The 24,741-nt window shown below is 47.1% G+C and overlaps 2 protein-coding genes across 19 annotated transcripts in view; one reads left to right on the top strand and one right to left on the bottom strand.

Moving 5' to 3' along the window:
• LOC102129127 (zinc finger protein 232) overlaps positions 1-19,667 on the top strand; it is a 29,133-nt gene extending 9,466 nt beyond the window's left edge. For 2 of the 13 annotated variants that reach the window (XM_065532623.1, XM_065532622.1), the window contains exon 2: positions 1,783-5,276. In XM_065532623.1, the coding sequence (XP_065388695.1) occupies positions 1,803-3,875 (2,073 nt within the window). In that variant the 5' untranslated portion in view covers positions 1,783-1,802 and the 3' untranslated portion in view covers positions 3,876-5,276. Of the gene's footprint in view, positions 1-1,782; positions 12,733-14,649; positions 15,125-15,467; positions 15,595-18,869 lie in introns of those variants that run through there. The other 11 variants (XM_074018365.1, XM_074018360.1, XM_074018359.1 and 8 more) reach the window with 11 other exon arrangements.
• The window catches only part of LOC107127711 (uncharacterized), a 56,531-nt gene that overhangs the window by 30,403 nt on the left and 1,387 nt on the right, over positions 1-24,741 (bottom strand). For 2 of the 6 annotated variants that reach the window (XR_012425172.1, XR_012425173.1), the window contains exons 2-4: positions 12,994-13,198; positions 10,949-11,015; positions 6,847-6,936 (exon numbers count right to left, since the gene is read on the bottom strand). Coding sequence is in view for 2 of the 6 variants with exons in the window: in XM_074018369.1 (XP_073874470.1) it covers positions 10,986-11,015; positions 12,994-13,198 (235 nt within the window). In the remaining 4 variants the exon portion in view is untranslated. Of the gene's footprint in view, positions 1-6,846; positions 6,937-7,908; positions 10,237-10,948; positions 11,016-12,414; positions 13,199-24,741 lie in introns of those variants that run through there. The other 4 variants (XR_012425174.1, XM_074018368.1, XR_010582229.2 and 1 more) reach the window with 4 other exon arrangements.

The raw sequence follows: 24,741 nt of genomic DNA, 5'->3' as shown, positions 1-24,741 counted from the left end.
AATGACTTCCAGACCCCAGAATGGTAGATCCACCTACAGTTTGCACCATACGCCTGGAAAAGCCGCAGATACTCAACACCAGCCTGTGAAGGCAGCCAGGAGTGAGGCTGTGCCCTGCAAAGCCACAGGGGTGGAGGTGCCCAAGACCATGGGAACCCACTTTTTGCATCAGCATGACCTGGATGTGAGACCTGGAGTCAAATGAGATCATTTTGGAGGTTTAAAATTTGACTGCCTTGCTGGATTTCAACTTGCATGGGCCCTGTAACCCCTTTGTTTTGGCCAATTTCTCCCATTTGGAACAGCTGTATTTACCCAACAATACCTGTACCGATTGTATCTAGGAAGTAACTAGCTTGCTTCTGACTTTACAGACTCATAGGCAGAAGGGATTTGCCTTGTTTCTGATGAGACTTTGAACTGTGGATTTTTGGGTTAATGCTGAAATGAGTTAAGACTTAGGGGGAGTGTTGGGAAGGCATGATTGATTTTGAAATGTGAGGACATAAGATTTGGAGGGGCCAGGGGCAGAATGATGTGGTTTGGCTCTGTGTCCCCACTCAAATCTCATCTTGAATTGTACTCCCATAAATCCCACATTTTGTGGGAGGGACATGGGGAGAGATAATTTGAATCATGGGGGCAGTTTCCCCCCTATTCTCATGGTAGTGAATAAGTCTCATGAGATCTGATGGTTTCATCGTGGGTTTCTGCTTTTGCATCTTCCTCATTTTCTCTTGCCACCGCCATGTAAGATGTGCCTTTCACCTCCCACCATGATCCTGAGGCCTTCCCAGCCATGTGGAACTATAAGTCCAATTAAACCTCTTTTTCTCTCCAGTCTCAGGTATGCCTTTATCAGCCACATGAAAATGAACTAATCCACTGGGGAAGGTCAGGGATTTGATAACATGGACACTCAAAAGCAATAAGCTCATCTATCTTGTAATTTCAGAAGAAATAAAATTGCCATACAAAAAGAGGCAATTTCATCAGAATATCAGAAAGAAAAATGTGAGGTCTGAGAAAAAGAGAATTGGTTTCTATTGAAATGACAGCCAATTATTTTTATTCTGAGGCATAGTACAGATTCGCATAACTATCATGGTATATTGGGAGGAACGAGCAGTATGCTAGTTATTAATTTATTGCCTCTCAACTCCAAATCCACCATCTTTGTTTGCTTGTGTTACAAAGCTGGATTCTGTAAACATTTTTCCTTTGCCAGTTGGTACAAGATTTAGACTTTGTCAACAGCGGATGCTGGAGGGACAATGCATGGCCATAGGAAGAGAAACTAACTTATTTTCCTGGTACCAGTGTGCTGTTCTATTTTTATTTGTTGATTTTAATTATTTACTGATGTGGCTGCTAGCAGATCAACTTGTGGAAGGCCTGGTGGCACTTACCCTAGTGGGCTGCTTCCTGTGAACCAGTTCAGGCCCAGCCACACCATGTAGCAAGTTCCTCCCCCATCCAACAGGCCACTTCCTGTGGACCAACTCCAGATTGCCCTCCTCCCCCAGTGAATTAATTCACCACCCTTTAGGCCACTCCCACAGCCCAGCTCCAGCCTGCACCCTGGCAGGTTTCTTTACCAACAGGGTATGTGGTAGCACAGGTTCTTGTGATAGCCACAGTGTCTCTAGTGAAGTCCACATCTCAGCTTTGGCAGGGAAAGGTCTTCTGAGTTCTTTGTTCCTCCCTCTTAGACTGCCCAGCATAGTGAAGAGGTGATATTTGTATTTTAGGAATCATAGAATGATCTACTTATCATTTCAGATTCTGAAAACAGGAATAAGATGAAGGAACGAAAATCAAAGATGGAAATTTCTGAAGAAAAGAAGTCAGCGAGGGCTGCATCCGAAAAACTCCAAAGACAGATCACCCAGGAATGTGAGTTAGTTGAAACCAGTAATTCTGAGGACAGATTATTGAAGCACTGGGTAAGCCCTTTAAAGGATGCAGTGAGACATCTCCCTTCCCAAGAGAGAGGTATCAGGGAAATGCGTATTATCCCCAAGAAAGCCATTGTGGGAGAGATTGGCCATGGATGTAATGAAGGAGAAAAAATACTTTCTGCAGGAGAAAGCTCCCATAGATATGAGGTTAGTGGCCAAAACTTCAAACATAAGTCAGGATTAACTGAACATCAGAAAATTCATAATATAAATAAGACCTATGAATGTAAGGAATGTGGAAAAACCTTCAACAGGTGTTCAAACCTGATAATACATCAGAGAATTCATCCTGGAAATAAACCATATGTGTGTAATGAATGTGGGAAAGACTCTAATCAAAGTTCAAATCTTATACATCAGAGAATTAATACAGGAAAGAAACCTTATATATGTCATGAATGTGGAAAAGACTTCAATCAGAGCTCTAATCTGGTGAGACATAAGCAAATTCACAGTGGCGGGAATCCCTATGAGTGCAAAGAGTGTGGGAAGGCTTTTAAGGGAAGCTCAAACCTTGTCCTACACCAGAGAATCCACAGTGTGGGGAAGCCATATTTATGCAATAAATGTGGGAAGGCCTTCAGTCAAAGTTCACACCTTGTCACACATCAGAGAATTCACACTGGAGAGAAACCCCTCAAGTGTAATGAATGTGAAAAAGCCTTCAGGCAGCATTCTCACCTTACTGAACACCAGAGACTCCACAGTGGAGAGAAACCCTATGAATGTCACAAACGTGGGAAGACCGTCAGTGGGCGCACAGCTTTCCTCAAACATCAGAGACTGCATGCTGGAGAGAAACTTGAAGAATGTGAGAAAACCTTCAGCAAGGATGAGGAGCTTACAGAAGAGCAGAGACTTCACCAGGAAGAAAAAGCTTATTGGTGTAAGCAGTGTGGTAGGAATTTCCAGGGCAGCTCAGACCTCATCACACATCAGGTAACTCATACAGGAGAGAAACCGTATAAATGTAAAGAATGTGGGAAAACTTTCAATCAGAGCTCAGACCTTCTGAGACATCATAGAATTCACAGTGGAGAAAAACCTTGTGTATGTAGCAAATGTGGGAAATCTTTTAGGGGCATCTCAGATCTTACTAGACACCATCGTATTCATACTGGAGAGAAACCCCATGAATGTAGTGAATGTGGGAAAGCCTTCAGCCAGTGGTCACACCTTGTTACACACCAGAAAATCCATACTGGAGAGAAGCCCTATTGGTGCAATGAATGTGGGAATGCCTTCAGACGGCGTTCCCTCCTTATTCAACATCGGAGAATTCACAGTGGTGAGAAGCCCTATGAATGTAAGGAATGTGGGAAACTCTTCATTTGGTGCTCGGCTTTCCTCAAACATCAGAGATTGCATGCTGGAGAGAAACTTGAATGTGAGAAAACCTTCAGCCAGGGTGAAGAGCTTACGGAAGAGCAGAGAACTCACCAGGAAGAGAAAGCTTATTTGTGTAATCAGTGTGGTAGGAATTTCCAGGGCAGCTCAGACCTCATCAGACATCAGGTAACTCATACAGGAGAGAAACCCTACGAATGTAAAGAATGTGGGAAAACTTTCAATCAGAGCTCAGACCTTCTGAGACATCATAGAATTCACAGTGGAGAAAAACCTTACGTATGCACCAAATGTGGGAAATCTTTTAGGGGAAGCTCAGATCTTATTAGACACCATCGTATTCATACAGGAGAGAAACCCTATGAATGCCCTGAATGTGGGAAGGTCTTCAGTCGGAACGCACACCTTATCGGTCATCAAAGAATTCATACCAGAGAGAAACCCTTTGAATGTAGCAACTGTGGTAAGGCCTTCAGTGGGCGGACAGCTTTTCTTAAACACCAGAAACTTCACATTGGAAAGGAATTTGAGGACTGTAAGAGAGTCTACAAACAGGACCTATTCTAATAGATAGCAGAAACCTAATGAATATAGTAAAACTACAAAAAGCCTGATGGAGACCACATCTTATTGCACTACAGATGGGTTTTATTAGGAAAACCATGTAAAGGTAGGAAAGCATAGAAAATTCCTGCTGGAGTTTTCAAAGATTTACATAAGTATAATCAAGTGGAAAAGCTAAAAGCTCTTGAACGTAATCACCTTTTTTTCTCTGTCAATTTTTTTCTAGAATTGACACTAGAATATGGTCCCAATGATACAATTTTTAAAATTATTTATTTTTTTAAAATACAAAGAGACAAGGTCTCACTATGTTGCCCAGGCTGGTCTTGAACTCCTGGGCACAAGCAGTCCTCCCTCCTCAGCCTCTCAAAGGGTTGGGATTACAGGCATGAGCCACTGCACCAATGTGTCAGGGGATGTCTATCATTATTAAAATCATTATAAATCGCTTTGGCAACAACCCCAAAACTCAATTATTCATGGAAAGAGCCATTTCAATCTTGACTTCCTAGTCGAGTGACAAGTTTAAATGTGGGAAAAAACCCTGTGAAAGTAAGGAGTGTAGGCCAGGTGTGGTGGCTTGTACCTGTAATTCCAGCACTTTGGGAGGCCGAGGTGGGTGGATCACGAGGTCAGGAGTTGATCACGAGGAGTTACTATGCCTGGCCAACATAGTAAAACCCTGTCTCTACTAAAAACACAAAAATTAGCTGGGCATGGTGGGGCATGCCTGTAGTCCCAGCTACTTGGGAGACTAAGACAGGAGAATCACTTGAATCTGGGAGGCGGAGGTTGCAGTGAGCTAAGATCGCGCCACTGCACTCCAGCCTGGGCAACAAGAGTGAAACTCCATCTCAAAAAAAAAAAAAAAAAAAAGTCTAACTCTTTTACTTTTTATGATGCTGTACAGTGAGAGCTAATGTTTATAAGGATAAACAGGATACCTAAAGGGATTTGAAGGTAATTTAATGCAGTGGTTTCCAACTTTTTAATCACCAAGGCCTTCTTTTTACTCCCCTATGTCCTGTGTTTTAAAAGATTATGTTTACCAAACTGCATTTATTAAATAATTATATTTTGCTACATAAAGGCATGTACAACACAAATCATGCTTCTGACTGGCACCATGTAGGCAGAGCTAGGTACTAAAATTCCAGTCCAAAGCAAATAATTAAACATTTTCATTAGCCTTTTTATCCCTTTTGTGGGCAAACCTATCACCTATGTTAGGCTTTTTGAAATATGAACTATTACTTGTAAACTGCAGATTAAAAACTAACCAATTCATCTTTGATGGAGCTTGAATCAAACTAAGGGTACTGGACTTTTGAAAGATTGAAATTTTTGTTACACTACGGAATGTTTTCAACTGTGAATGTGGAAATAAAAGTTATTTAAGAATTACTTAGTGACTGTTTAGTATGTGCCAGGGTCCATAATTAGATGGGGCCAAAGAAAGACAGTCATTGTTCAAAGAATTTACAGTCCAGTGGGGGCTGAAGGAGGACAAAGAGTTAACCTTCAGATAATCAGATAATCCATGAAATGAAAGCCCACCTATTCAAAGCTTTGATAGGTAGCAGAAGCTAATGTAGTAGTGTGCAGTTTGTAAACCTGAATTCTGTAAAATAAAACCTACCTGTTAAGGAGCCGTCTACTTTGGAACTTTGAGAAAAGAGCCTAAATGATCAAAGTTTGCCTTCATAAGATTTTAAACAGCTAAAGAACCAAACTCCAAGAGGACCAAAGCTGAGAAAGTCAGAGTCTGATAATCTCTAGGAGGAAGAGGGGTGATTGGAATGTGGCTTAGGAGAGGTTTCTTCATACAAATATTTGATAGTGATAGAGGCAGGACAGGAAGTTGAGACATTCTAAGCAGATGTGGCAGGCCCCCAGTGAAACCCCACCTTTGAGCCGAAAAGCCTGAAACCCACAGCCCAAAGTAAGAACTTCTATTCCTCTTTGCTTGCTCCCTCCTAGTTGGTTCTTTCTGAATAATGTCTTCTTACCAATTGAATGTTGCCCTTTCCAAAACTATCTATGGCCGCCCCACCCTCATTCTGTGCCTATAAAGACCCCATACTCAGTCAGTAGATGAGAGAGATGGCCAGACTTTTGGGAAGAGATAGCCAGACTTTGGGGAGAAGATGACCGGCCCTTTCTATCCCCTCTCTAGCTCCCCTCTCCACTGATAGCCATTGTGACCACTCTATAAAATTCTCCACCTTCATCATCCTTCAAGTGTTCCACACAACCTCATTCTTCTTGTATGCCAGACAAGAGCTCGGGACCCACCAAGTTTGGCTCCCCAAAAGGCTGTCACACCCGCTCTTTGCCCTCACTGGTGGCAGGTAGCCACCCCACACAATGAGGCTAGGGGCCAGCTGAGCTGTTAACACACAGCCGGCCGGGCGCGGTGGCTCAAGCCTATAATCCCAGCACTTTGGGAGGCCGAGACGGGCGGATCACGAGGTCAGGAGATCGAGACCATCCTGGTAAATACGGTGAAACCCCGTCTCTACTAAAAAAAGTACAAAAAACTAGCCGGGCGAGGTGGCGGGCGCCTGTAGTCCCAGCTACTTGAGAGGCTGAGGCAGGAGAATGGCGTGAACCCGGGAGGCGGAGCTTGCAGTGAGCTGAGATCTGGCCACTGCACTCCAGCCTGGGCGACAGAGCGAGACTCCGTCTCAAAAAAAAAAAAAAAAACACAAAACAAAAAAAAAACACACAGCCATCCTCAAACAGTGGCACTAAGAGAGCACTGTAACACCCCCTCTGGGGCTTTGGGGTCACAGGCACCCCCACTTGGGCACCACCACAGACCCCAAATGGAGCTTGCTCCTGAAGCTGCCCAGAGCAGCCAGCTAGATCCTGCAGTCATTTGCTCATGCCTGCTCTGGTCACAGGCCCCGCATAGAGCTTGCTCGTGCTGGTGCCGGTAGTGGCCAGCCAGATCCTGCACTTGCTTGCTTACCTGCACACTCCTGCAAGAGGCTGAGCGCAGTGGGCTGAGTAAACAGGGTGCCCCGTCCTGAGTCCCACGAAGGAATCAAGGAAAAAAATCCTGCATCAATAGGAAATAAGACTGTCATTACCATCCCTGAGGGAGCGAGTGCATGACTGTGGTAGAATAAGTGAATGCTAGCCAATAATCTGCCAATATAGTCCACTTGTCTTTTTTTTTTTCCTGAGATGGAGTCCCACTCTGTTGCCTAGGCTAGAGTGCAGTGGCATGAACTTGGCCCACTGCAACCTCTGCCTCCCGGGTCAAGTGATTCTCCTGCCTCAGCCTCCTGAGGAGCTGGGATTACAGGTGCAAGCCGGTACACCCAGCTAATTTTTGTAGTTTTGGTAGAGACAGCGTTCCACCATGTTGGCCAGCCTGGTCTCAAATTCCTGGTTATCTGCCTGCCTTGGCCTCCCAAAGTCCTGGGATTACAGGTGTGAGCCACTGCACCCAGCCTCACCTGTCTTGATTTTTAATGCCCTTAGAGTGAGGCCACCATTATCTCTTGCTTGTACTATTACCACAGCCTCCTAACATGCCTCCCTGATTCCAACCCTTCTCTACAGGGCAGCTGGAATGATCTTCCTTTAGAACAAATCTGATAGTGCCACCCCCTCTCTGAATTTCCACAGTGATTTCCCACTACAGCCTGAAGTCCAAAGTCCTTAATGTGACATACATATTCTGATGCAACCCCATTTATCCACTTGTGCCATAAATATTTACTGAGCTTTTTTTTTTTTTTTTTTTTTTTTCTGAGACAGAGTCTTGCTCTGTCACCCAGGCTGGAGTGCAGTGGTACAATCTTGGCTCACTGCAACCTCTGCCTCCCGGGTTCAAGTGATTCTTTTGCTTCAGCCTACTGAGTAGCTGGGATTACAGGCATGTGCCACCACACCCGGCTAACTTTTGTATTTTTAGTAGAGAGGGTGTTTCACCATGTTGGTCAGGCTGGTCTTGAACTCCTGACCTCGTGATCCACCCGCGTCAGCCTCCCAAAGTGCTGGGATTAGAGGCGTTAGCCACTTCGCCCAACATTATCGAGCATTTAATATGTGTTAAGCATTGGGTGCTACAAAGCAGGGTGAGCATAAATGGACAAGTCTCTGGCCGGACGGAGGTTATAATTGCAGAAGAGAAACTAATGGAGGTTATAATTGTAGAAGAGAAACTAATTAGAATCATTAATAAAGTTGCAACCATAATAAATGCCTAAAAGGAGAGGCATATGATACTACAGTGGGGAGTCTGACCTAGTTGGAGAAGGGTTTCTGCAAAGTACTTACCTTTCCTTCCTATTATTTACCCATGAACTCTCTGCAGTTCCCCAAGAATGCAGGCACCGCCCTCCTGCCCTGTGACCATTCCACGAGATGTTCCCTCTGTCAAGATTGCTCCCTCCGTACCTAGCTCCATTATTTTCTAGTACTTGATATGTGTTGGGTACCGTGATAAGCACTTAACATCGATTTTCTCTTGTATTTACCTCAGTGAGTGCAACTGTTAACCCTGTTTTATAAATAAGAAACTACGCTTTAGAAAGGCAAATTTGCTCAAAGACTCACAACTAGTAAGTGAAGAAACGAATTCAAAATCCCGGTGAGCCCGACTCGAAAGCGGTCTCGGCGGCACAGTCTTGTGTCTCCCAATTCCTTCCTGTCCAGGCCTCACGTATCCGCCCGTCTTTCCTGACCGACACCTGGTGACGGTCTACTGCCTCCACGGGCCACGGCCATGGCAAGGTAGCAATGTAACTTGTCGCCTGCCCCACTAGGCTGAGCTCTTCCCGGACAGGGACTGGCCTTTTCCCTTTGGTCGGCTCCGTGACTCCGGGTAGACGCCCCTCAGACGCCACGCGCGACGGTGGCTCACGTGGGCCAGAAGTGTTCCCCTTCTCCCCCCCACGGCTTTTCTAGGAAAGCAGGAGGACTCGGTTCGACTCCATGGTGCGCGCCCCAGCCCCGTGAAGCCGGGAGTGGTGAGGCGGCCCGCCCGCAGCCGGGCAGTCAGTGACGGCGCGCAGAGAGCCCGCAGGCGGAAAGTCCTCGCAGTGAGCATCTCGAGCGAGGCCTGCGACCCCTCATCATGACTACTAGTTGGGGCGGGGACGGCATGGGCGCGGCCGCCAAGGTAGCGCCGAGTCGGGGGAAGACTGATGGGCGCCTGGAGACAAGCTCCCACAGAGGCCGCGTATTTGGAGCTGGGAGCCGGGGCCCGCCCATCCCGGTGAGTCGCTAGCTGTCCCCTCCGCCTGGTCTCCGTGCCTTGCGCCCCCAGCGCCGTCCAGCCCTGCAGCTTTGAGGCCCTTCCGGCGCACGCACCCCGCCCGGATCCCCTGGCGCTGCCCCGGGAGGCTCTGCCTAGCCCGGCGCCTCGAGGACCCGGGCCTCAGTGGCCAAAGGCGGCGTGGGGTGCGCCCAGGCCCTGCCCCTGGGAGGCTGGACCGCCAGTCCGCGCATGAGGCCATCTGCGAGGCACGAGTGCAGGAGAGTGAAGGAGACCGGGGCTTGCTGGGTAAGGACCTCCTTCAGTGAATGGAAGGTTATTCATGAGGCCTTCTGACACTCCAGAAACGGAATTTCTCCAGGGTTTGATGAGTATCAGGGTGGTGGTTTCTTGAGTTTTGAACAGGCATCACAAATAAATCCCTCTGGAATTTTTTCTGCATCTGTTCCGTTTTGAGTTTTGTGTGTGTGTTTTTGGAGACGGAATCTTGCTCTGTTGCCCAGGCTGGAGTGCAGTGGCGCGATCTCAGCTCACTGTAACTTCCACCTCCCGGGTTAAAGCTATTCTCCTGCCTCAGCCTCCCAAGTAGCTGGGATTACAGGTGCCCACCACCACGCCAGGCTAATTTTGTATTTTTAGTAGAGATAAGGTGTCACCATGTTGGCCAGGCTGGTCTTGAACTCTTGACCTCAGGTGATCCACTGGCCTCGGCTTCTCAAAGTGCTTGGATTACAGGCGTGAGCCACTGCACATGGCCAGAACTCAGTCCTTATAGAACATCAGAGAATCCATACAGGTGAGAGGTCTTATAAATGCAGTGGGTGTGGGAAAGATTTGAGGGGTAATTCACAACTTATTCAGCATCAAAGAATTCACAGTGGAAACTTTACGAATGCAACGAATGTTCAAAGACTTGTCATCAGACCTTATTCAACATCATAGAATTCATACTGGAGGAAAGCCCTGTGAACGTGACAAGCATGGGAAAGCCTTCAGATGGAGCTCAGATCTTGTGAGGCATCTGGAAATTCATATTGGAGATAAAGTTTTGGAATGTAGTGAGCATGGAAGAATTTTCAATCAGAGCTCAGGTCTAATACAGCATCAAAGAAACCAAACAGAATCATAACCCTAGGAAGACAATAATGATAAAGATGTCAGTATGTACATATAGGAAGAGAGAAGGAGAATTTGTTTTTTGTCATAACTGCTTGGAAAATTCTAAGCTTCCTAAGAGCTAATTTTCATCTGATTCAGTGTATACTACTTAGTCTCAGGTCATGTGCAGATATGTCCTCCCCAAATGCTTACCACAAGATAAATCAGAAATCTTGACTGGAATAAGCTTCTAGTTCCATTTCACCCCTTTATCGTCAGAGGTTCCACACCACAGGAAAATCTTGTAAATGGTGGAAGCTGCATAAAGCACCATCATCATCACGAAACGGTGTCCTTGTGTCTCCTGTTTAGCAGCGCTGGGAATCTAATAGCTTTCCCCTTGTCTTTTTTTCCTTATTATGAATTGTGCCAGGGGAACAGTAAAATGGCTATGATATCCTGAACTCTAGGGTGGATGTCTTTCTGGGACAGAATCTAATCCAAAAGTCTGCAAATGGACTTGAGATTTTCACATTAGTATACATGTCAATATGTAGTTTAGGGAGTTTGCGTTATTCCTCCATTCCTAGCAAAATTAGACACAGAAGCAGCTAATTAAATCAGGAAAGGGAAATTGATGGTAAGTCCTAAGACCCATTGTCTTCTTTCACATAAAAGTGGAAGTTGTGATTCAATCTATTCTGTAGGATTTGAAAGTATAATGGCACATTGAAGTCTGACATACCGAAATCCAGGCTCTGTCAATTTCATCTCTGTGACTTTTATTGTTTCTGAGTCTTGATTTTTCTCATCTGTAAAATCAAGATAATGACATTAATACAGTCCCTTGTGGGGCAACTGTGAAGACTAAATGAGACAATTTCATTAAGTTCCTAGCATAGTTCTAGACACACAGTAGACATTCAACAAATGATAACTAATTTTATCCATAGCTCCTACGTGCAGTAATTATCAATGGCACTTTGAAGGAAAAAAGATAATATATCCCCCAACCATGACCTTGAGGATTACAAGATTCTGCACTTCTTGATCCTACTTGATGTCAGAAGGGGCTTGGCCCAGTATAAGTAAATTGCAAGGATTTGGAGCGGGGGTGTTATGCACATTTTCAAGGATACTATATCTTGGAGAAACAAATTTAATAATCTGAGAACTACACAGTTGAATAACAATTTTTCCTGGAGAGACTAGGATTAAGCTATTTTATAAAAGTATTGAGAGAAAAACTATTTTATAAAAGGATTGAGAGACTGGATCAATCAATATCCTGCAAATCTGATAGTGAGATAAATTTATTTTTAATTAGTTTTTTTTTTTTTTTTTTTTTTTTGAGACGGAGTCTCGCTCTGTAGCCCAGGCTGGAGTGCAGTGGCACGATCTCAGCTCATTGCAACCTCTGCTTCCCGGGTTCAAACGATTCTCCTGTCTCCTGAGTAGTGGGGACTACAGTCGCCTGCCACCACGCCGGGCTAACCTTTTTGTGTTTTTTTTTTGTTGTTTTTTTGATTTTTTTTTTTTTGAGACGGAGTCTCGCTCTGTCGCCCAGACTGGAGTGCAGTGGCGCGATCTCGGCTCACTGCAAGCTCCGCCTCCCGGGTTCACGCCATTCTCCTGCCTCAGCCTCCCGAGTAGCTGGGACTACAGGCCCACAACCGCGCCCGGCTAATTTTTTTTTTTGTATTTTTAGTAGAGACGGGGTTTCACCGTAGTCTCGATCTCCTGACCTTGTGATCCGCCCGCCTCGGCCTCCCAAAGTGCTGGGATTACAGGCGTGAGCCACCGCGCCCGACCTTTTTGTATTTTTAATAGAGACAGGGTTTCACCATGTTGGCCACCGCGTCTCAAAAAAAAAAAAATTTTTTTTTTTAATTAAAAATAAACAAAAAAACACCAACTCCTATTTCCCCCATCGCAATAAAATCAACCTTAGAATTTTTTTTTCTCCTCCCCTCCCCGTACCCGGCCAGTGGTTGGTTGGGGAATATTTTTTTCGTGGAGGGGACCGTCTTCCTCAGCTGTGACCCTCTCATCAGGTCTGGGAAGTGGTAACTGGAAAATAGAACTCCTGGAGAAGTGTTACCACAGACCATGCACAAGGCCAGAATTTCCCTGACATCTGTCCGCCAGCACCGCCCTTTCAGGTACAACTCCACAAGAGACCCGCCAAACTTGGTGAAGTCACCCGCTTACAGGGCTCGCTCTCCACCTGAGCAAGGACTGCAATTCCCAGGGTCCTCCAGGGCATCTGGCCGCGCCATTCCAGTCGTGCAGGCGGCGCGCTCTTTCCCGCTCCGCTCAAGTACCGGAACCGGTTCCCCGGCTCCCAGCCTCTCGGCAGCGCCCACGCGCCTGGGCCGAAGTGCGCGAGCGGAAGCGGTCGGCGCGGAGGCTTCTGGGAGATGGAGGCCGAGGCTGCGACCTGCGCAGGCGCAAACCTGCAGCTGGGGTGAGGGCTGGAAGTGGCGCGGTTCGCGGCAGCGCCCCGATGGAACCTCCTGGTCCTGTGAGGTGAGTGTTGGCGGCGGCTTCCCCGAGGTCCACCTCGCGGCTTGGCTTTTGCCCGTCCCGCAGGCAGCGGCGGCTGTGCATTGAGCGGGCCTGGCAGGCAGCTCCGCGGGCGTGTGTGGAGAGGGGTTTGGGTTGCCCACGGTGCCCGCGCTGCGCTGCCCTCGCGTTGCGTCACGTGCCGTGGAGGGGGGTCTTGATGTCCTTCTAATCTTTTCTCGAGACCCCTGGGTAGGGAGTGAAGGGTGGGAGGGGGAGTTGTACCTGGCCTGGACGACGGCCTCCTTCCCGCGCTCCCGGGCGGGCACCTGCCCCAGGCCGGGGTAGAGAAGTTTTGCTGGGGCCAGCGCCGCCGGGCATCACCGTGGGAGACACGAGCTCCGCGTTTTTCTTCGCGCCTCCTTTGTCTTCGGCCAGCGGTCCCTCTTTGTGCTCCTTTCGTGGCCTCTGATGCGTCCCACCTCCTTCCCTGTGTGAAAGGAAAATAAAATCTCAGGACCCCAAACTTACTATGCCAAAGGGAAAAGTTAAGCTTGGAAACTGAGTCACGAAAAAAAAACTGCTTTTCCTTTTGTTCCTAAACCGATAGCTGCAAGATAGAAAGCAACATATGCCCCCAGGTGGCCTCCCTCACCCTGGCAATGTAAATGAACAGCCCAGCTTCACCGGACAAGACTAGAAATGCTTCCTCCACCCACCCGGAGACGAAGCTATTTGACTTCTTCCTCTACTCTAGATCTACTTTATCTTGTGGAAAATGCAGATGTACTGAGCACCAGACAAATTCATAATTGACTTCCTCTTTTCACGTGCAACAGGTGAACTCAGCTCTAATCAAATCCTCACAAGAATGTGGCCACTTACCTCACTACATATCCCCCTCTTCTTTACTCCTTCCCCTCCTTTGCCAGCTTTCTCCCCATTAAATTGAAGCCCTCAAAACCCTCGGTGGTAAAAGTGCGGGCCACGGATCTTACTGTGGCTTGTGTGTCTTTTTCCTGGGTGCATCCTCAACCTTAGCAAAGTAACCCCTAAATTGGTTGAGACCTATCTCAGATGCTTTTGTGGTTTACACCTGTTAGATTCCTTGACGCAGGTCACTACCCGAGTTTTGTTCATAGCTGCCCCTTAATAGGGCTTCTGCGTTTGAATGAGATCCGACTCCGTAGAGGGGACTTAACGTTTTTCTTTTGCTGAAACTGCTACTTCAGAAAGTTTTTAAAGCAGGGAGCAGCCTCCCCAGCAAACCCCACCTTGCAGTGAAAGCTGCTGGGCTCTGGGCTCTGCATCTGGAAACTTGGGTTTTGCTTCAAACTTGTTTCTTCCCAATAATCATTTCTTCCCATAGGCCCCCACAACTTTTTTTTCCTTGATATTTTTTCCTGTTAATGGCATTTATTTAGTTGTATTGTAGAAAACCACTTTACATTCCCGTCTCTACAACAAGGCAAGTTTCTCAAAAGCATTGACTTAGTACATCAGAATTCTCTGGAGGGGTGGAAGAAAAAGCCGGACTAAGGGGTATATATAGTACAGAGTTTGGCTCTTTGTAGTGCTGAGTATATGTTTAATGAATCAAAAAAAGAAGAGGCCAGGCATGGTGACTCATGCCTGTAATCCTACCACTTTGGGAGGCCGAGGCGGGTGGATCACCTGAGGTCAGGAGTTCAAGACCAGCCTGGCCAATATGGCAAAACCCTGTCCCTACTAAAAATACAAAAAAATTAGCTGGGCGTGGTGGTGGGCGCCTGTAATCCCAGCTACTCGGGAGGCTGAGGTAGGAGAATCTCTAGAACCCTGGGGGTGGAGGTTGCAGTGAGCTGAGATCGTGCCACTGCACTCCAGCCTGGGTAACAGAGTGAGACTCTATCTCAAAAAAAAAAAAAAGAAGAGGAGGAATGATTTCTTCTTATGTTACAGGGGGCCCTTGCAATATTCCAGCTGGTATGAGCCTTCTGCAGAGCTAGTCCAGACTAGAACGGCTGTATCACTAACAGCAGCTGAAACTCTGGCCCTTCAGGGTACACGGGGACAAGAGAAGATTATGATGATGGAACCAAAGGAAGAGGAAGAGTCTTGTGAGTATGAGACCAGGCTACCTGGGAACCACTCTACCAGTCAAGAGATCTTCCGCCAACGCTTCAGGCATCTCCGCTACCAGGAGACTCCTGGTCCCCGGGAGGCCTTGAGCCAGCTACGGGTACTCTGCTGTGAGTGGCTAAGGCCAGAGAAACACACGAAGGAGCAGATCCTGGAGTTACTGGTGCTGGAACAATTCTTGACCATCCTGCCTGAGGAGCTCCAGTCGTGGGTGCGGGGACATCACCCTAAGAGTGGAGAGGAGGCTGTGACTGTGCTGGAGGATTTAGAGAAAGGACTTGAACCAGAGCCGCAGGTGGGAAGGGGGATTTGGTCTGTTATGGGAGCCAGATCAATGACCTTCAGGCTGGACAGAGGGGCAGCAGTAGGGGGAGTTGCCAAGGTCAAACCTCTTTTGGGCCAGGTAGAGCAGTTAATGTGTGTTTCTGCGTCTGTCTTTTCTGCCCTTGAGCCCTGAATGAGAAAGAGACTCTAGCTCCTTTTCCTTCCCTTGTGCTGACTCCGAGGAGGCTCCCTAAAGTCTTCTTGGAAGCTTTGGTACAAGGAGAGTCACATCTGCAAGTGTCCAGGCAGGGGACAGAAACCACACTAGTAATTTGAAGAAAATTTAAAACTGAGTGGTGCCTGATCACCTCCAGGTCCCAGGCCCTGCACATGGACCTGCACAGGAAGAGCCATGGGAGAAGAAGGAATCTCTGGGAGCAGCCCAGGAAGCACTGAGCATCCGGCTCCAGACTAAGGAGACCCAGCCTTTCCCAAAGAGTGGTGAGGAGCAGGATTCTGTGGGGAGGGAAAGGAGAAAGAGGGACGATAAAGGGCACAGTACCTAGTACCTGTAAAGGGTAAATAGCAGTAGGCACTTAAATGTTTGGTATCATCACAGCCTTACAATTTTTATCTCTTAGGTGAGAGACTTTGCCTGTTTCATCACTCGTAAAATTAGGAGTAAGAATAACCTGCCTCATAAGATAGCTCTGAGGATGAAGCTGAACTTGGGTCATATCTGGATATAAAGCCTGGCCAGTGTCTCTTAACTTTAGAGAGCCCTAAATCAGGACCAGGAAATAGTTCATTCACTTATGCCTTATCATCTTCACTGCACTTAACTCCTAGTCTATAATAACTCTGCCCTGAGCTAGAGGCCAGCCTTGAGATCCTTTTTTTTTTTTTTTTTTTAACTCCTAAGGCCTCGCAAAACACACTTTTTAAGCCATAGAGCACTCCTATGTGAGATACAGCCTGTCATCACCTTTACCACCTCTTCCTCATGTAAACAGCCCTATTTGAGGCCGAGACGGGCAGATCACAAGGTCAGGAGATCGAGACCATCCTGCCTAACATGGTGAAACCCCGTCTCTACTAAAAAACATAAAAAAAACTAGCCGGGCGAGGTGGCGGGCGCCTGTAGTCCCAGCTCCTGGGGAGGCTGAGGCAGGAGAATGGCGTAAACCCGGGAGGCGGAGCTTGCAGTGAGCTGAGATCCGGCCACTGCACTCCAGCCTGGGCGACAGAGTGAGACTCCGTCTCAAAAAAAAAAAAACAAAACAGCCCTATTTGAGACTCTCTTATGTGTGCCCTCACCTTCTACCCTTCAGATTCACTACAGAAACTTCCTTCTTGGCCTGCATACATACCCGCAAACAACCTCTCCTCTCTGCCAGTGGCAAACACTAGACTTAGAGCCTCAGGAGTGTGAACTCTCCTTGTTGACCTCTGTAGCATCGTGACCGTATTGTGAATATGCTGCTAACCAAAAAGAGTCTACTTGATATTTGCTTTTACACCATAACCCCTCCCCGACACCACTATCACCAAACCAAGGCATTTGAAAAAATCAAATTCTTGTTAGTTACAAAATGGGAAAAAATAGGCCGGGCGCGGTGGCTCACGCCTGTAATCCCAGCACTTTGGGAGGCCGAGGCGGGCGGATCACAAGGTCAGGAGATCGAGACCACAGTGAAACCCCGTCTCTACTAAAAAAAAAAAAATACAAAAAATTAGCCGGGCGCGGTGGCGGGCGCCTGTAGTCCCAGCTACTCAGGAGGCTGAGGCAGGAGAATGGCGTAAACCCAGGAGGCGGAGCTTGCAGTGAGCCGAGATCTCGCCACTGCACTCCAGCCTGGGCGACAGAGCGAGACTCCGTCTCAAAAAAACAAAAAACAAAAAAAGGCCGGGCGCGGTGGCTCAAGTCTGTAATCCCAGCACTTTGGGAGGCCGAGACGGGCGGATCACGAGGTCAGGAGATCGAGACCATCCTGGCTAACACCGTGAAACCCCGTCTCTACTAAAAATACAAAAAACTAGCCGGGCGAGGTGGCGGGCGCCTGTAGTCCCAGCTACTGGGGAGGCTGAGGCAGGAGAATGGCGTAAACCCGGGAGGCGGAGCTTGCAGTGAGCTGAGATCCGGCCACTGCACTCCAGCCCGGGCTACAGAGCAAGACTCCGTCTCAAAAAAAAAAAAAAAAAAAAAAAGGGAAAAAATAGAAATGGAGATTAATTAGATTCTGTCCCAAAAGTATGTTTCTACTTCTTAGCTCTTCTTTCTTCTTTGCCTTTTTTTCAGACTTTTTCTTGTCTCCTTTACTTCTGTTTAGTAAGCCTGTATTCATTTATCACTTTTATTACTTTACTTTCAAAAACAAGCTAGCTATTGTGTGATTTTTTTTTTCTCTATAGCAAGCATATTTCAGATTTTTTTAACCACAACATTTAACCTGAAAAAATGAATTTTTAAAAATCAAATGATCTTGGCTGGGCACAGTGGCTCACACCTAGAATCCCAGCACTTTGGGAGGCTGAGGCAGGCAGATCACTTGGGGTCAGGAGTTCAAGACCAGCCTGGCTAACATGGTGAAACCCCGTCTCTACTAAAAATACAAAAATTAGACGGGTGTGGTGGTAGGCGCCTGTAATCCCAGCTACTGGGGAGGCTGAGGCATGAGAATCACTTTAACCAGGGAAACGGAAGTTGCAGTGAGCCAAGATTATGCCACTACACTCCAGCCTGGGTGACAGAAAAAAAAAAAAAAAAAGTCAAATGACATTGAGTTATCTTAAAGCAATTGGTTTCTGTTCTCCTTAGGCTATAGGGAGTGTTACAACAGATAAAACATAAAATGTGCTATGGACATTTAAAAACAAAAAGGCAACGCACTCTTTTTCCCTTTTTAAGGAAGAGAAAGGCAGAAAGCACCAAGCAGATAGGAGGCAGGGAGCTGGAAGTCCTTTTGGTAAAGGAAGCAGTTAGTTGAGGATCCTGTAAAGAGACTATAGATTTATGCAGCTGGGAAATGGATGGGCAGAGGTGAAGGTTGCAGAGCCAGGAAGGGCACGGTTTTTTTGCCTTTAGAAACCTCCCTTTTCCTTAACCCTAATGATTCTTGTTTTTCCCTTTCTTCACACCATCACTCCCTGATTCCTTGAAAATATGAAAAATCCTAAAAAAAGACCATGCATTTGTAATTGCCTTCATTTTTTCTTTTTCTTTTTTTTTTTTTTTTTTGAGACGGAGTCTCGCTCTGTCGCCCAGGCTGGAGTGCAGTGGCGCGATCTTGGCTCACTGCAAGCTCCGCTTCCCGGGTTCATGCAATTCTCCTGCCTCAGCCTCCCGAGGAGCTGGGACTACAGGCGCCCGCCACCACACCTGGCTAACTTTTTGTATTTTTAGTAGAGACGGGGTTTCACTGTGTTAGCCAGGATGGTCTCGATCTCCTGACCTCGTGATCAGCCTGCCTCAGCCTCCCAGAGTGCTGGAATTACAGGCGTGAGCCACCGTGTCCGGCTTGCCTTCATTTTTTCAATAAAACTTCTTTAGTGCTTCATTATGGAGAAATTAGGGGGAAAAAAGCAGATAAATGGGAGAAATTAAAAAGCAGAAACCCTCTAATCTGTAACATAGTCCCATCACCAAGAGTTAACCGTTGGTAATATCCAAGTAAATATTCTTCCAGTCTTTGTCATATATATAGTAGTTTTTAAGTATTTTTTTTCATTCCAGAAATGTAAATTTTAATCTAAGTGTCATTTCTTCATACATCCAGAACAGGTGTATTTACATTTTCTGTCAGTTGTTACAGAAGATGGCCCAGAGCCCAAGGACAAAGGATCATTGCCACCACCACCCATTACTGAAGCGGAATCACAGGTGTTCTCAGAAAATCTTGCTACTGACACCTCTACATTTGAAGCTACCTCTGAGGGTGCCTTACAACTGCAGCAGAGAAATCCCAAAGCGGAGACACTGAGGTGGTCCCCTGCCCAGGGGAAAAGTTTCAGGCAGATGGTTGTCACCCATAAGGAAATTCCCACAGGGAAGAAAGACCATGAATGTAGTGAATGTGGTAAAACCTTCATTTATAACTCACATCTTGTTGTCCACCAGAGAGTTCATTCTGGAGAGAAACCCTATAAGTGTAGTGACTGTGGGAAAACTTTCAAACAGAGCTCAAACCTCGGTCAGCATCAGAGAATTCATACAGGAGAGAAACCCTTCGAATGTAACGAATGTGGGAAGGCCTTCAGGTGGGGTGCTCATCTTGTTCAGCATCAGAGGATTCACTCAGGAGAGAAGCCCTATGAGTGTAATGAGTGTGGGAAGGCCTTTAGTCAAAGCTCCTATCTCAGTCAGCATCGGAGAGTTCACAGTGGAGAGAGACCTTTTATATGTAAAGAATGTGGGAAAGCTTATGGATGGTGCTCAGAACTCATTAGACATCGGAGAGTTCATGCCAGAAAAGAGCCTTCCCATTGAATTGAAGGGGAGAACGTCTCCAGACAGGATTCTACATCGGTCTAATCTACTTTAGGACTGGATCCCATAAAAGTTATAAGCTCCTTAAGATTTTTCCTGTGTCTTTCTTGATTTAGGAAAAACTGTTTACTTAGTTCTGCCTGTAGATCATCCCTTCATGTCCTTTGATTAAGATACTGATATTCATTAGGACGCCTTTGGCTGCAAGTAGTAGCCAAGTTGGTTTACTTCTCCTTTCTAGCATGATCTGCCTAGTTTGCCTACCAATAATGTCTACTTAATTATAATATTTTTTTTTTGAGATGGAGTCTTGCTCTCTCTCCAGGCTGGAGTGCAGTGGCATGATCTCAGCTCACTGCAACCTCCACCTCCTGGGTTCAAGCGATCCTCCTGCCTCAGCCTCCCAAGTAGCTGGGACTACAGGCGTGTGCCACCACACCCAGCTAATTTTTTGTATTTTTAGTAGAGATGGGGTTTCACCATATTGGTCAGGCTGGTCTCAATCTCTTGACCTCATGATCTGCCCACCTCTGCCTCCCAAAGTGCTGGGATTACAGGCCTGAGCCACGATGCCTGGCTACTTCATTAGAGTTTTTTTTTTTTTTTTTTGAGATGGAGTCTTGCTCTGTAGCCCAGGCTGGAGTGCAGTGGTGCAGTCTCGGCTCACTGCAAGCTCCGCCCCCCCGGGTTCACGCCATTCTCCTGCCTCAGCCTCCTGAGTAGCTGGGACTACAGGTGCGTGCCACCACGCCCAGCTAATTTTTTTGTATTTTTAGTAGAGACGGGGTTTCACCGTGTTAGGATGGTCTTGAACTCCTGACTTCATGATCCACCCACCTCGGCCTCCCAAAGTGCTGGGATTACAAGCGTGAGCCACCGTGCCTGTCCTTCATTAGAATTTTTAACCTGGCACTGAGCAGCTGCTCGAGAAGTGTTATATTTGTATTTATTGTGAATGGGGCTTTGGTCTGGCTCTCCCGCTTTTTTTTTTGTTGGTAGAGATGGAGTCTCACTGTGTTGCCCAAGCTGGTGCCAAACTCCTGGTCTCAAGCAATCCTCCTGCCTTGGCCTTCCAAAGTATGGGGATTACAGGCATGAGCTGCACTGCCTGACCAGTTCTGGCCTTTTCTCAGACCTGCTCAGACAGGGTCACATCTGCAAGTGTCCAGGCAGGGAACAAAAACCACACTAGTAATTTGAAGAAAATTTAAAGAAGTAACTAGTAAAAGGATTATCTGCTAAAGGGAATAAAGAGATCTCTAAAGAGGCCGGGCACGGTGGCTCACGCCTGTAATCCCAGCACTTTGGGAGGCCGAGATGGGCAGATCACGAGGTCAGGAGATTGAGACCATCCTGGCTAACATGGTGAAACCCCATCTCTACTAAAAATACAAAAATTAGCCAGGCGCAGTGGCGGGCACCTGTAGTCCCAGCTACACGGGAGGCTGAGGCAGGAGAATGGCGTGAACCCGGGAGGCGGAGCTTGCAGTGAGTGGAGATCGCACAACTGCACTCCAGCCTGGGCAACAGAGCGAGACTCCCTCTCAAAAAGAAAAAAAAAAAAAAGATCTCTAAAGAATATAGGGGCTGGGCGCGGTGGCTCATGCCTGTAATCCCAACACATTGAGAGGCTGAGGCAGGTGAACCACTTGAGGTCAGGAGTTTGAGACTAACCTGGCCAACATGGTGAAACCCCATCTCTACTAAAAATACAAAAAAAATCCGGGCATGGTGGTGGCGGGCGCCTATAATTCAGGTGGCTGAGGTAGGAGAATTGCCTAAACCTGGGAGGCAGAGGTTGCTGTGAGCCGAGATCGTGCCACTGCACTCCAGCCTGGGTGACAGAGTGAGACTCCATCTCAAACAAACCAAAAGAATATAGGAATAGGCCAGGCATGATGGCTCACTCCTGTAATCCCAGCACATTGGGAGGCTGAGGTGGGCAGATGGCTTGAACCCCGGAGTTTAAGACCAGCCTGAGCAACATGGTGAAACCCCATCTCTACAAAAAGATACAAAAAATTAGCCAGGTATGGTGGTGCGTGCCTAGAGTCCCAGCTACTTGGGAGGCTGAGGAGGGAGAATCACCTGAGCCCGGGAGGTTGAGGCTACAGTAAAGTCATGATCACACCACTGCACACCAGCCTATGTGACGGAGTGAGACCCTGTGTCAAAAAATACAGGAATAGCAGAAAAGGGAACAGCTAATTCTCAAGAAGCAAACTTAGAAGAGCCCACACCCCCCTGACCAGGATTGAAATTGACACTTTATTGTGTAGGGTGTGGCTTTTCCCGTGTTGTGCTAGAGCCAGTCTGTACAGGCTGGCCAGAGCCAGTTTCGCACATCGCTTCCCAAGTCTGCATTGAAATCAGCCATGGTGGGAGTATTCACACCATAGAAATCAGCAAACAGCAAAACCAAAAAGGTTTTGAACTACTTGTTAGCTATTTGTTAAATGTCTGCCAACACAAGTCAGGCCCAGTAGCAGGTACCTATGGTCCCAGCTACTTGGGAGGCTGAGGTGGTCCAGCCTGGGCAACATAGCAAAATCCTACCTAAAAATTAAAAAAAACCTTTTTTAGTGTGCCTATCGTGTAGAGTGCAAGGGACAAATGCATTCGATGCGGCTGGAGAGAGGATGTTTATCAGAGATCAAGGCCTTTTAAGCCAGGTAAGGGATTTTGGATTTAAGAGCAGTGGGGAGCTATTACTAGGGAGTGACACCGTCAGTTACTCAGTTGTGTACTTCAGAAAGATCACTTCATCTACAGTGTGGAAAACTGCAAACAGACTCCTATTAGGAGACTTGTGGTAACCTCCAAGTAATATGGCTACCTAAACTGAGGGAGTGACCACGGGGATGTGGAAGAGGAGACAGATTTGAAAAGTATGAAGGGGGCAAGATCAGTAGGACTTTTGGGGGTAGATCTGAATGCCAGGCAGAAACCAGCTCACCCTCCCTCAGTTTATGCTTCAAGCCAAACAGTGCAAATGGCTCCAAGTTTTCCTCCCAAGAGCCTTAGGCTCTGTCCAGCAGCCCCATTCTACAGGCCTTTCTCAGGCACCTGCCTCTGCACACACCCAAGAGGACCCTGAGGCCAGAGTTGGCAGAGTGGCTGCCCTACAGACAGTGTGGCCGTAAGCCCTGGAGGGAGGGAGGAGAGCTGCAAACCAGGGAGCACATGGAAACGGGGAAGCTTTGGGCTTAGTGTTAAGGGAGTCAGTCTCCTCTTCTTCCAGCCACCCGAAAATTACTGAAGCAGTGTTGTAACTGTACTGCTAACTTTCAGAAGGAGGCTTTATATTGCAGTGTTACGGATGAAGAAACAGACTAAAATAGATGAAATAATTTGTCCAAGGCCACATAATTGATAAGTGACAGAGCCAAGATCTGAACCTAAATATGATTTCAAAGCCTGTGCACATGGTACTCTTTACTCAGAGCTGCAGGGAAGAGAAGGGGGGCTTTTGCATTTCTAACTTGAACTGTGGAGCAGAGAAAGCCAAACTCACTGTCCCAGTCAGCACTGCTTCCCAGACAGATGAGTGCTTGGTCCCACCGATGAGACTATCTCTGCTGCCCAGGAACCAATGCAAAGTTTAACTAAATTGAAAATTAAATGTAACTGGATGAGCAGAGTGGCTTGGCTCATGCCTGTAATCCCAGCACTTTGGGAGGCCGAGGCGGGTGGATCACCTGAGCTCAGGAGTTTGAGACCAGCCTGGCCAACATGGTGAAAACCCATCTCTAGTAAAATTACAAAAAATTAGCTGGGTATGATGGCAGGCGCCTGTAATTCCAGCTACTCGGGAGGCTGAGGCAGGAGGATCCCTTGAACCCGGGAGGCGGAGGTTGCAGTGAGCCGAGCTCACACCACTGCACTCCAGCCTGGACAACGAGCAAAACTCCGTCTCAAAATAATAGATTAAATGTAATTAATTCTTGTTAATTAATTCTGCAAATTAATGCTGTCACCTTAATTGCTTAATGGAACAATGAGAAATGAAGGTCTTTATTTAAAAAACGAAAGCCTTGAAAGAGTTCCATCAGCCACAAAATTGGCATACCCATAAACCTTATATCAAATGAGCAAATTTGGCTGGGCACGGTTGCTCACGCCTGTAATCCTAGCATTTTGGGGGGCTGGGGCAGGCGGATTATTTGAACTCAGGAGTTCCAGACCAGCCTGGGAAACATGGCAAAACCTTGTCTCTACAAAAAAAAAAAAAAAAAATAGCCAGGCATGGTGGCACACACCTGTAATCCCAGCTACTTGGGGGGCTGACACAGAAGGATTGCTTGAACCTGGGAGGTTGAGGCTGCAGTGAGCCGAGATTGTGCCACTGCACTCTAGCCTGGGTGACAAAGTGAGACCCTGTTAAAAAAAAAAAAAAAAAATAGAAGCAAATTTCTTTTTTCTGCTTCCAAGTATGAAACCATAATGGAGTAACGGACTGAATTTACCATCCCACATTTAAAAAGCCAGATAAAATATATGAAACAATAATTTTCAGAACTCGGCAACAGGCAATGTGAAAGAGCCCTGAGAGAAGGGATACAAATGGGAGGAGTCCTAGCATTGGCCCAGCTTTTTTTTTTTTTTGAGACAGGGTCTCATGATGATAGTTCACTGCGAACTCGACCTCCTAGACTCCCAAGTAGCTGGGACCACAGGTGCACAGCACCACACCCGGCTGATATTTGTATTTTTCTGTAGGGACAGGGTTTTGCCATGTTGGCCAGGCTGGTCTGGAACTCCTGGGCTCAAGTGACCCTCCTGCCTTAGCCTGTTAAAGTGCTGGGATTACAGGCGTGAGCCACCGCGCCTGGCCCTTTTTTTTTCTTTTGAGACGGAGTCTCGCTCTGTTGCCCAGGCTGGAGTGCAATGGTGCGATCTTGGCTCACTGCGACATCTGCCTCCCAGGTTCAAGTGATTCTCCTGCCTCAGCCTCCCGAGTAGCTGGGATTACAGGTATACGCCACCACGCCCAGCTAATTTTTGTATTTTTAGTAGAGACGGGGTTTCACCATGTTGGCCAGGCTGGTCTTGAACTCCCGACCTCAGGTGATCCGCCCACCTCGGCCTCCCAAAGTGCTAGGATTACAGGTGTGAGCCACCGCGCCCGGCCCTCCATACCTATCTTCTTAGTCCCTCTGGCA

Source organism: Macaca fascicularis, chromosome 16 (assembly GCF_037993035.2).
Source record: "Macaca fascicularis isolate 582-1 chromosome 16, T2T-MFA8v1.1".
Taxonomy (NCBI): Eukaryota; Metazoa; Chordata; class Mammalia; order Primates; family Cercopithecidae; genus Macaca; species Macaca fascicularis.
This window is presented reverse-complemented; position numbering and strand designations above follow the sequence as displayed.